At 53.4% G+C, this 12662-nt stretch overlaps 1 protein-coding gene across 3 annotated transcripts in view; it reads right to left on the bottom strand.

The window, feature by feature from the left end:
- ACTN1 (actinin alpha 1) overlaps positions 1–12662 on the bottom strand; it is a 95538-nt gene that overhangs the window by 12887 nt on the left and 69989 nt on the right. For all 3 annotated transcript variants that reach the window (XM_061180956.1, XM_061180957.1, XM_061180955.1), the window contains exons 7-11: positions 11804–11885; positions 10487–10572; positions 3856–3948; positions 2287–2517; positions 492–639 (exon numbers count right to left, since the gene is read on the bottom strand). In XM_061180956.1, coding sequence (XP_061036939.1) covers positions 492–639; positions 2287–2517; positions 3856–3948; positions 10487–10572; positions 11804–11885 — 640 coding nt within the window. The remainder of the gene's footprint in view (positions 1–491; positions 640–2286; positions 2518–3855; positions 3949–10486; positions 10573–11803; positions 11886–12662) is intronic.

Raw genomic sequence — 12662 nt, forward strand, 5'->3', positions numbered from 1 at the left:
ATGCATTTCTGTCCTGTTAAACCACCCAGTTTATGGTAATTTGCAGCCCTAGGAAACTAATCCGGGAGGGTACATCATCACCTGCATGTAATAGACAGGGAAAGAAGACCACTGGTCCAAGTTACATTGCTTCAAGGTGGCAGCGTCGGGGTTTGAACCCCAACCTAATTCAGGGAAGAAGAAATCATTATAGTGACAAGAATAATTAACACATATATAGCATTGTACTATGCCAGGAACTCTTTTCCGTGCATCTAATGTATTAAGTCATTTAACCCTCATAAACCTATGAGGTTGGTACTATTATTGTCCCCACTTTACAGATGAGAAAACTGAGGCAACCAAACGGCTGATGAACTTGCCTAATATCAAGGAACTAGCAAGAGACAAAACAAAACAAATAAAAAACAAGAAAAAAAGGAGTTGTGGCTGGTGGTTCAGCACGAAAGCCAGACCCTTGGAATAGGGGGCAGGGGCTAGGCTGGCCTTACCGTCCGTCCAGGCCTCGTGGATGGAGGCCTTCTGCCGGAACTTCTCTGCCAGGTGGTCGAGCCGCTCCAGCCTCCGTATCTCATTCAGCAGCCACTCCTCATAGCCCTTCTCTGCCTGCTCCAGGCAACCCCAGGCGTTGTTGATGTCCTGTTAAGGGTGGGAGGCACAGGGTCAGCCCGCCTGGCCCCCGAGACCCCAGAGCTGCTCTATGCCTTCCAGGAGGAGCCTCCCCCCCATCTCAGCCATCCCCGTCCAGCCCGCACGGTGTTTCCCAGGGCTCCCGGGCACCAGGCCTCCTGGACAGAGAGTGAGGCCATCCAGCTACGGGGCGTTGGGTGTGCAGCTCAGTGGGGAGAAAGCCCAAGGCCCTCTGTGCTCCAGGACTGGCTTCTGACAGGATTCTGAGCAATCACAGAGGTCACAGGGCCAGCCACGGAGACAGAACAACAGACTGAACGAGGCAGGCAGGTGTGGGAGCCTCCCAGCCTTCCCACATTTCTGGGTCCACCCATGGGCCCCAGCCTCCGGGCCCTGGGCAATAGCCTGGAGCCTGTAGGGACCCTGGCCTGGGTAAGCCAGCCAAGAGTTGCCCAGAGATAGTGACAGGTGCTGAGCAGAAACCCACAGGCCTTCAGACAGGGAACCACTGACAGGGCCATCCCCTACAGTTAGCACAAGGGCACCCCTGGGCAGTGATGGCTGACCCAGCTCGAGTGCCACCCAGGTCACTGCCATGTGCCAGGGGCCATGCTGCGTCCACCCAGAGGAGGGGCTTTAAAGCACAGAGCACCCTCCAGCTAGCAGCAGCTCCGGCCTTCTAAAAACTGCTGATTCATCCTGAAACCTGTAAAAGGACTGCAATTTTCCAAACTGCATGTACAAAGTCACAGCCTTTTTCCTGTCCCCCAGAGTACCCCCCAGGATCCTGCTTCCTTTTCCAATGCTGTTTGCATGCTTCTCCCCTTCCCTTCCATTCCTGCCTTATATGCTCATGTCTCCTCATCAACTCTCCATTGCAAAGGGCAAAAGCTCTATCCTGTTGAATTTTAAATTTTCTTTTACATGTTTCTCTGGCTCATAAAATTTCTCAAGTTCTGAGGAGAGGGTAAAGAGGGAGGAATAACAAAAAGTGACATAAATGAAGAAAATTTTATGACATGGAAACCTGGTCACAATATATTGTGTTTTTTTTTTAAGCAGCTTATTAATTAAAACACGCTTTAGGATTCCCTTAAAAATTATATTTACGGAGACTAAAAGAATCTCTTCCCCCCCAACATCTTTTAAGTTGATCCTGGGTAGTAAGATTATGAATAATTTCTATTTTCTGAATTTTGCTTATTTTTACCTTTGAAATATCCTACCAAAAAAATCTATTACTTAAGGTAATAAAAAAATTTTTTAAGTAAGATTCCATGAAAGTGAAAATTATCCTTATTGCTATTATACCCTGTTTGGTTCAACATGTCAAGAGGGATTTTGTTTGCAAAGATGATTTTTTTTGAGGGGTAGGGAGGAAGGTGCTGGGGGCAGATCCAAGTGGATGTTCAGGGGTCTGGAAGGGCAAGTCTGACCCGGAATGGTGAGGAGAGAAGGGGCTCTGTTCCTGGGGAGGGAGGGAACCCCGCATGGCTGAGTGTGGGCTGGAGCCTGGGCGGTCACCTGGAAGGGAGAACTGGTCTCTGGAGCAGGGTGGGCGGGTAGAGAGCACACGCCCCCGCCCTGCCCCACTCACGATGCCACCTTTGATGGTGACCGGGCACAGCTCAGGGTGCGGGCGGTCCGGGTGCTCACCGAGACCATCCTGCCCTCGGAGGGCATGAAGGCGGGCCGGTTGCTGAGGCGCAGCTTGGTCTGCAGCGTGTTGAAGTTGATCTCCAGCTGGCACTTCTCCTGCACCTTGGGCGGCTTGTGCAGGCGCCGGTAGTCGCGGAAGTCCTCCAGCTTCTGCTGCATGGCGTGCATGGTGTTCTCAGGCGCCCGGTTCTCCAGCCACGGGATGGTGCGGCGGATCCACTCCAGCAGCTGGAGGCAGCGGGGGAGGATGCTGGGATGCGGGCAAGGACTGGCCTCCCTCTCCTCCTGATGCTGGGGGGGCATCTCTCCTGATGGCACACTCTTTCCCAACTACCACCCCAGGCCATTCGGCCAGGTTCCAGGGTGTTCCCTCTGAGAATCAAAGGCCTCATGAAGCCTGGCCGCTAGGGTACGTCAACTCACAGCCAGCATCACTCAACCTCCCTGCTCTGCCAAGGGAAGAGCTGGGGGCAAGATGGCTCAGCTAAGAGCAGGAGACCCGAGTTCTATTTCTAGGTCTACTACCTGGCTGGGCCTCAGTTTCCTCATCTTACCATGGAGGTGTGAACACTCATTCCCTGAGGCTCCTGCCACCTGACCTTCTAGGATTCTAGAATGTGGGTCCCTGACTCAAAAAGGAAGAGGCTGGCCTCTGGGGCACAGGCAGGGATTGTTTTGCTCGATGAGGTGATGGAGGAGGAGGAGGAGGAGTGGAAGTGATGAGAGGAAAGACGCGATCCCCTGCCAGGTACCAGGCACGTGGCCTGAACTAACTCATCTGAATGATGACGAGAGCTACGTGGTCATGGGGTTAAGTACTGTGATCCTGCCTCAGGTGGCGGAGGAGGTAACCAAGACACTGTGAGGCTCTGTGACTTGCCAAGGTGACCATGGTGGAATGGTAGTACAGAGATTAAACCCAGGCACCCGGGCACCAGAACTTGGGTTGTCACTATGCTGGACAGCAGATCTGATCTACCAAGAGGCGGGGCTGGGCTGTTCAGAGGGCTGAATTTCTTCTAAGGAAGAAGCAAGTGGAGCTCTAACCCCAATGCAGCCAGTGGCAGAGCAGCAAATCCAGTCCTGTACCCTCCTGTCCCCTGGGTGGGCCCGGCTGCTAAGCTAGCCTGAGCCAGCACTGATTTCCCCCCAATTCACGTCCTCTCAGAACCGCATACTCCTTTTCTATTCCAAGCGAAACCCCCAGAACAACAGTACACTCACTGATCTCGAAGGGCCTCCGAGGTCCCTTAGCACAGCTTTCACTTGTTAAGTGAAAAAAAAACAAGACCCAGAGCGGTGAAGGGATTTCCCAGGCTTACTCTCGGTGATAGAAAAAGCCTGGAACTCGGCTCTCCAAAGCCCAGATTGGCCCCTGACCCACCCTCTGCAGGAGCAGAGCCGAAGCTGCCCTAGGAGGACTGCTAGGGATGAGGGATGACACCCAGCCTGGGACTGTGCCTGGGCACAGATTTGGAGGTACGGGTTCTGGGGCTCCCTTGTCTCTCAGGGTAGGGCGGCGGGGCCTTGCCGGGGCCAGGCCAGGAGCACCCAGACGGTACCCACATCGCTGGCCAGCTTCTCGTAGTCTTCCATGAGCTGCTCATTCTCCTGGTTGACGGCCAGCACCTTGCAGATGCGATTGGCGGCTGTCTCGGCCTGGCAACAAGACAGAGAGGGTCACGGTCAGCCTCACAACGGCAGGAGCACCTGGCACACGCCTGTGGTGACAAGGTCTCCTCCCACCCCTGCAGGTCACGTGGTTGGAAGGCACCTCCCAAGACTCTGAATTCACAGGCGCCTCACCATCCTCTTTGCCAGCCCGGGCCGAGTCCCACAGATCAAGCGAGCCCAGACGGAGATCTTAGTGGCTGAACTGGGGGCCCCTGAAGAAGAGCCTAAGTTTGAGATCCAACATGTATGTTGGGAAGAAACTAATCCAATGACTGGTATAATCGAAATACTCAGCTCAGGTGGAGGGGTGAGAAAATCCATGCCCATCCCGGGGCATGGAGACCCTGGGATTCCCAAGGCTCAGGCTTTCAGACTGGCTTTGCCAGGATCTTGGAGATGCAGGAATTCAAATCTGGCAGTTCTAGAATAAGGTGCTGATAAGGAGAGGGGCCTCTCAGGACCCCTGCAGAATCTCTCTAGGCTCCTGGCCCAAAGCCCAAAGAAATTTAGAGAAGCTGCAGGAATTAAGGATCAACCCAGCACAGGCAGGATGTCCAGAAAGCCGGCACGGGCACCTCTGGGAAAGCTAAGCGCACATTCCACACCGAGTGCTGGGCCAGCCGACACCCGATGTGGGCCTTGGTGGCGAGAGGAACTAAATAGGACTGAACGGCAATCAGATGCAAAGGCCCAGAAACCCCAGGGGACACTGCTTCTCCCGCTTAGAGGGCATGGTGCACCTGACACCAGCAGGGGCCAGGCGCCCCTAAACCCACTTTGCTCAGGTGATCTTTAAATGCAGTTCTTGTGCACATCCTAACCCAACTGCAAGGGGAGGGGAACTCGAAGCCATTTTGGGGTCCTGTGATTGGAAGATGGCCTAAGGGTGGCAGCAGATAATGCCAATGAGCAAACAGATACGCATCCTGGGGCCCTGGAGAAGCGTGACCGTGCAGACGGCAACGGTTTAAGGGGGAGAAAGATGAGACCTTGCACCCGATTGATGAACAAGACAAAACGGGTATCAACTGCAGCAAGATAAACTGAGGCTAGGCATCAGGAAGAAGTTCCTGAGAATGACGGTGCTTTGACTTGGGAAGGAACAACTGAGAAGATGTAAATGCTTTTTCATTGCAGAACTCTGCAAATAGAACACACGCCCACCAAATCACGTGATGCGTGGGTGACTGCCAGGAGGTGTGTGCGCGCGAGGGGGCAGGATGAGATCACCATAAAGGTTCTTTCAAGCTCTAAGCGAAGACACTGCACCCTCCAGGGTGAGGTGTCAGGGCGGGTGGGCCTCTAGCAGGAGAGCTGTGGGCGTGGCCAAAGGGGGAGCTGAGAGTCCCAGGTCTCAAGAAACTGAGACAAGCAGTCACATCCTTAGATCCTCACCCGCTGTGCCCCAACCTAACTCTGTCCTGGAGATGCCAAGGCCACTTCTCACAGGACCATCAGGAACTCCTGACGGATCGTCCTTCCTCTTAGGAACCAACAAGCAACCATGGGGGATCCCAAGAGGCCACAAGGAGGGAAATTCCTTCCTGGAGCCCGTCCCAGAAGATGCGGGGCCCCGGAACGAGCAGGGTCATGGGAACTGGGCTGATGTCCCCATGAAGCTGCCCCAGGAATCTGCCTGGAGTCACCGGGGCCACTTCCCTTGAAGGCTGGGGAGGGGACCCGGGGGAGGCCAGTGCTCTCCCGTGTGCTGACATGTATGTAAGAATGTGGGGTGGCTGCAAAGCCCCCAGCCCAACGTGCTGATCAAGCAAGTAAGAATCACAGGTAGCCCCTAATCATCGGCAAGAAGCAGCTGCCACTGTGATGGCGAACGGATCAAGCCCACCTTCACCGTGTTATCCTGCTGATTCATCTTGAGATCCTGGGCTCAGAGGCCATAAGCTTTGACTTGTGTGTCAATTTGTGAACTTGGTGGACTGAGTGAGGCCTGTGCTCATGGGATTCTGGAAGACACGTACTGCGGGCCTTAAGGGCCTCGGCCATCCCTCAGAGGCTCCAGGGTCAAAGGGGCCTCCTTTTGGATGAAGTCTAGGGGAGTTCCCGGGTGGGCCTCCTGGGGACTTTTTATAAAGATCATCAAATGGGCTGAGAAAATATTTTATAGAAACAGGCCAAAGGATGACTTCCAAGTGCCAAAGGAAAAGATTACTGGAAATTTGTGTTGACCCTTCCATGGTTTGTTTTTTTGTTTTTTATGACCCACTTTAAGGTGTATTGTTATACAATGTAATACAAAACAATGTGCTTAGTTTTATATTAGTTATTTGTTTCTAAGTTATGGATTATTAGCCCCGGAGCGCTTAGCTATCCCCAAATGAAACCCTCAGCTATTCCAGGCCAAACTGCCACTCTACTAATCAGCATCAAATTAGCTGGTACAGGTACAGTCTGGAGAGGAAGCAGCCTCAATGCCGGTGACATCAAACAGCCAAATGAGGCCAAATGACGCGCCATGGCACTGCCACCCACCACCTACAGAGTCATGCGAGTGCCACGAAGATCTCATCTGTGACATTTTTAGTCAAAAATTTCCCAAATCTAGCTAGAATTGCCCATTTCCTTCCTCCCACAGCTTCCCACTGCCTAGTCTTTCTCCATGTCCCAAGTCAGCTCCCTGCCCTGGTGTCCCTGCCAGCGAGGCCCCCAGACAGAAGGGAGCCAACCCCACGGCGCTCCGCCCTGACCCCAGCTACCGACTCTGGCTTTGCCCCCAATCCTCACTCCAGGAAGCGGGACGAACGTGCTCTCCTCTGGAGGCTGCACTGTCACACCATGAAGCATCGCACAAGCTGTGACCACCTTCCTCAACCTTCCCTGAGCCTTTCAGTTGCAGATCCCCACCACTCAACCCTTAAGACCCTCAAGCTCCAGTGTCTCCTGCTCAAGAAAGCCTCCATGTCCCGCAGCCCTGCAGCGCCCCTCCCCTGCTCAGGTCTGCAGCAGAGCAGAGATTAGACCACAGCATCATGAGCTTCTTTTATTAAGAGTTTTCCCGGATGGACCATGAATCCCTTGAGGGCAGGAACGGGGTTTCTTTCCCTTAGAAGATTCACAACCAGCTGGTGACAAATGGAAGGCTGCAAACAGCATCCAGAACCCCCTAAAAGCATCCAGAACCCCCTACAGCAAGTCCAGTTCGTGCCCTAAAAGGCTGTTTCTCAGAAACAGTTCCCAATAGGCCATGAATGTTAAAGCAACAAACTACACAAACAAACTCTGGTTGCTCACAAGCCATTCTAAATCCCTCCAGGGGAAGAGGAGGGGAGAGGAAAGCTGAGAAAGAATGAGAACCAAAACCAACACGTCAAACAGAAGTTGGTCCTCATCTGACTAGGAACGTCAATCACACACACTTGCATCCATACAAGTACAGTATCCACACAGGCACACAAACACGTGTACACCTGCATGCACGCATGTATTAGACTCGGCTGTCTTTCTAGTTCCACCGCCCAAGGCTTGATAAGAGAAAGACAGTGAAGAGGATGCAGGGCACTGGGCGTGGGTTTCAGGAGACTTTCCCCCATTGGCTCCAGACAGGGAGACAGTCAAGACAAGAAGAGTCTATGAGTCTGAAAGACTCCTCCTTCTTCCACGGGAGAGGGGCAAGATTCCCCTCCCACCGGCCTGCTGAGCTGTAAGCAGTTGTCTGACTCCTTCGAAGTGGGATGGGAGGGGCAACTCTGGGTGAGGCCCCTGACCCAGGAGGTGAGAGGAACACCCCCCCCCATCCACACACCCCCACCCCATCCCCCCAGCTGGTGACCTTGTCCTCATGTATGGACAAAAGGAGCATGAAATGATTGCAACAGGGATGAGTGAGAGGGAAGAGGGCATGGGGGGAGGTGGTATGAGATTCGGGAGGGAGAAAAGCAGGCTGCTTCACACACACACACACACACACACACACGCACACACACACACGCACGCACACACACACGCACACACACGCTCCCTTCCGAGCATCATCAGCCAGGACACAGGGAAGGCTTCAGAGACAGGGAAGGCCAGTGTCAATGGGCATGAAGCCCAGGAGAGAACCCTGCAGGAGCAGGGGAGGAGGAGGAAGGAGAGTTGGAACGAGGGGAAAGACCACAGTAGAGAGCTCAGCCTAGCCCTAGGTGCAGGCAAGAACTCTGTGTGGTTCTCAGGGCTGGAGGCCCAGTGAGGCAAGTAGACAGATGGTGCACACATCCTGCCTAAAAGGTGGGGCGTAAGAGGGGCCAGAAGAAGCTGACAAGAAAGAGCAGCGGCAGAGGTGGGACAAAGAGAAAGAAGAAGCAAGAGGCAGGCCAGAGAAGAGGCTGAAAAGGGCTGGGCCTCCTGGGGATGCTGGGACACCCAGGACGGGGAGCCTCCAGGCGGGGCTGCTTCCTGTCAGGCAGTACCCATGAGGCCTGGAAGGAAAGTGAGGAAGGTCTTGGGTGCCCATCCAGGCAGGGAATGGGGCTGCTGCTAGCCCACATAATGCTTTTATATATATATATATATATTTTAAAGGCACCTCTTCCCCAAGGCACCTCTATTGCAAAATTGTCATACTTATTCTGTTAGAAGACATTTTTACTGCCATTTGCAAGATTATTTTTGTAAAAAATATTCAAATCTTCATGGTCTATGGTGCACACAGGGCACCCTTGGGTAGTACGCAACCTGCACCACTGTCCCTGGCAGGCCTGGTTGGGAAGGATCAGGCAGGACTCTGAGCCTGTGGACTGGACACCAGGGGGAAGGCAGAAGACTTTGCCCTGCCCTGGTTGCTGGGTAATTTGAGAGGGTAGTCTTGCTTAAGTAGATGGAGGGAGAGAGAGAGAAGTGAGGAGGTGCTGGATATTTAAGAGAATAGGCAGGAAGCAGAGCCAGGAACTGTGCTGCTTGGGATAAGGGCTCTCAACTCAGTCCAGGGAAGGAGCTGAGACCGCAAGCTTCTTTCCCGTTTGTGGCACCTATTATGCCCAGCGTGTAGGGGCAGAGATGCAGGCCATCCAGAGGCTGGCGTTCTCAGGCATCTTTAAGTGTCCTGGCCAAAGCTCAGAGAGCATCTTGCCCTCCTACAAGAGGCTGGGGTTGCGGTAGGGGGAGGGGGGCTTTTCTAATCCCGCCTTTCATTCCAGGGGCTGCAGTTCCAAGGGGCTGCGGCTGGAGTATCCAGGGCGGATGGAAGAGATGGGCAAAAGGGCGCTGGGAGAGAGGGCGAGGCCGAGGGAGAGCTCACCTTCTGCGCACCGAGAAGGCGTGGCAGTGACATGAAACATTAGGTCACATGGCCTTCCCATCCGGCCTTAGCGTGCCTACACATCTGCACAGAGAAGGAGAAGAGGTTGAGAGAAGAAAGTAGGCAGCAGCGGCGCAGAACAAACCCAAACAGCCATGGTGGACAGAGCACACAAGACAGACAGACAGACAATGAGAGAATGGGCAGAAAGAGAAAATGAGATGATGGGAGGAGAAAGGGGCTGGGGTGGGAGAGAGATAGGGAAGAGGTGGGGAAAAAGTGGGGGAGAGAGGGGGTGGGGCTGGGGAAGGTTGGGCAGAGGGTCGGGGAGGCAGGAGCATCGCCCCATCATGCATTTCAAAACAGGCCACTCAGACTCCATGCAGAGGGTGGGAAATTTGCCTGAGTATGTGGCAGCTCCAAGGCCCAGAGCTGAGAGGGCCAAGCCTGTGGTCTGTCGTCATAGCGACCTGGTTGTGCTTCTGGGGTCCTGCTTGTGAGGGGACCTGGGGGAGGGGCACCTGCCACCCGAGCTAAGCCTGCTAATGAAAATATTCAAATCTTCGGTGTCTGCAGTGTGAATGATGCCTTTGTGGAGTGCAGAACCTGCACAACTGGAATTTAACCTCAGGCCTCCCTGGGCAAACCTGGGTCAGGACACTTGAAGTATTCACCGCGGCCCACCCTTTCCCTTCATCTCCCCAAGGGGTTGTGCAGAATGACCCCGCATGGGGGCCCCAGGCAAGATATAGAAGGCGCCAAGGCCCAACAGGGCTGTGGAGAGATTTGCTAAACCACGCCTGTGAGCGGGAGAAAGGTGGGGGCTTCGTGACACCTCTGTAGAACAGGTCAGTGAAGACGGGAGGCACCTCCCCAGAGCTGCCTCCGTAAGGGACGCCTGCTGCTCTGTTAAAGCCGTAGCTTCAACAGAGGTGGGCACAGAGGGGCTGCTGCCCACAGCGCTTCCAGGCCTCCAGAACCACCCCTGTCTGATTTCACCCATGCCGCCCTTCCTGCTGAAGCCCGCCATCTGGGTCCCAGAAGGTGAGCGCTTTCCCAGTGTTCTCTGAGGCAGTAGAGGAAGATGAGAGAAAGCAGGGGGGCGGGTGGGAGAGGAGTTGAGCAAGAACGACATGCCACGTTGGCACCGGGGGCTGACGCTACCGAAGAGACAGACCATCGGACCCTGTCGCCAAGGAGAGGCGGGGAGAGGAGGGGCGGGAGGGCATGGCTTGGGGTCTGGCATGAGGTGTGCTGGGCAAGGAAGGAGCAGGGGGCCCCGGGTACCTTCTGGGCTCCAGAGAAGGCATGGTAGAAGCTGGACACGTAAGTCATGATGGCTTTCTCATCCGGGCGGGCGGTTCCGACGATGTCTGTCAAGAAAAATCTGGAGTTAAAGCCAGCTGGTGAACACATGATACGCTTCCTGATGTGATGGGGAAAGCAGCTCTCAGAACCACCAAGTCTTCTTGCCAAGAGGCTGAGCCTGCATCTAACCAGCCATCTGGCATCAACTTCCACTTATGGGAACGCGAGAGGTAGAGGAAGGAGTGAAATGGTACCCAAGGAAGGAAACAGACAAACCAGAGTAAAGGGTACTCGGGACAGCTGGCCTGGGTTCTACAACAAGTTCAATGCCAGGAACGAAAGGGGTCGGAGGGAAGAGAGAAGTGCAGCAGATTAGAAAAGACACAAGAAATAGAACAACGAAATGCCACGTGCAGACTCTGTTTGGATCTGGATCAAAACAAAGCAACTAAAAAGAAATAATGGGGAAATTTGATTCTGAACAGGGCAGCAGATGTATAAAGGAATTACTGTCAATTTGCTTGGTGTGAAAATTATTTTATGATTGCATAAGAAAATATTGCTATTTTTAAGGTATGTATTCTGAAGTATGTAGTAGTGAGATGCTGTGATGTCTGGGACTTGCTTTGAAATATTTCAACAAAGAAAACAAAAGCGAAAAAAAAAGAAAGTGTGACAAAATCTCAATAACTGTTCTATCTGGATTGTGGGTATATGGAAGTTCATTATATTATTCTCCCTGCTTTTGCATGTTTGAAAATGGCCTTACTACTTGACAGACATTGTCACAAACTATCATATCTTCCATCTATTCTCCTAAGGGCCCATTCATCTTTCCAAAAAGTCATTTGTATTTCCACAAGTGCCCTCTCTCCCACTCCCTTTCCCCTGTGAAGTCAGGTATGTATATAGACCCCAAACTCAAATCACCCCTTTGAGTTACTCATCACTGCAAGCTCCCATGTGTGTCCATGATGCACATGATAATAAACTTTTTTTTTCCCCTCCCCTACAACAACAAAGGACCACTGCGCTCTACCCTGGCACCCACTACCCTGACTCCAAGACCAAGACGAGGATCATGCTCAGGCAGCCCTTTTCGACACCAGCTACCACTTCTCCCTCCAAACCTCAGGGAATCTGTCTGTGGAATCCCTGAGAGACAAGTGACCCCCTGGCTCCCCAAATGAAGACCAAGCCTTCTCCCTTCTGGTCTCAGGTGCGGGGCCCGCCCTTCCTGGCTGCTGGACGCAGCCGGGAGAAGAGCCGAAGGCCCAGAAGGAAAGCGCCTTTCACCTTCTGCATCCAACATCTTGGGGATGTCCAGGTACTTCTCTGCCACATCGAAGGCCGTGTTCAGGTTTGTAAGTGGGTCGTCCTAGGGGGTGAAGAAGAAGAAGGCGGGTGAGAGGCACAAGAAGTCTCTGGCTACCCCCATCTCGATGATCACCAAGACTGGGGGCGGGGGGACTGCCACATGCCGCGGAGCAACGAAGCCCGTGCGCCACAACTACTGAGCCTGCGCTCTAGAGCCCGCGAGCCACAACTGCTGAGCCTGAGTGCTGCAACTACTGAAACCCGCGCGCCTAGAGCCCGTGCTCCAGAGCAAGAGAAGCCACCACAGTGAGATGCCCAAGCACCGCAACAAAGAGTAGCCCCCGCTCGCCGCAACTAGAGAAAGCCTGCGCTCAGCAACGAAGATCCAATGCAGCCAAAAAGAATACAATTAAAAAAGAAAGAAAGAAAGAAATGTAAGCTGAGACCAGGCACTGGCCTGGGAGCCATCGGTCTTGGCTTCTGGTTTCAGCTCCGCCACCAGCCAGCTGGACTGGTAAGTAAGCTAACCTCAGTCTCCCCGCCTGTTACTCAAGAGTTGGCCTAGGAGCTCTCAAGCCCCTTGGCACTCATATTCCATGAAATTTGGGGCTCCTTCAAACAGCTACAGTCTTCTGATTATATTCTGGCTCTGCTATCTTCTCAAGAAAACTTATTGGGGATTGGTGAGGAGATGGAGTAATCGGAACCCTTGTGCACTGTTGGTGGGATTGTAAAATGGTGCAGCTGCTGTGGAAAACAGTACGGAGGTTCCTCAAAAAGTTAAACAAAGAACTACTATATGACTCAGCAATTCCACTTCTGGGTCTATACCCCAAAG

The sequence above is a fragment of the Eubalaena glacialis genome, chromosome 2 (genome assembly GCF_028564815.1).
Source record: "Eubalaena glacialis isolate mEubGla1 chromosome 2, mEubGla1.1.hap2.+ XY, whole genome shotgun sequence".
In the NCBI taxonomy this organism is placed as follows: domain Eukaryota; kingdom Metazoa; phylum Chordata; class Mammalia; order Artiodactyla; family Balaenidae; genus Eubalaena; species Eubalaena glacialis.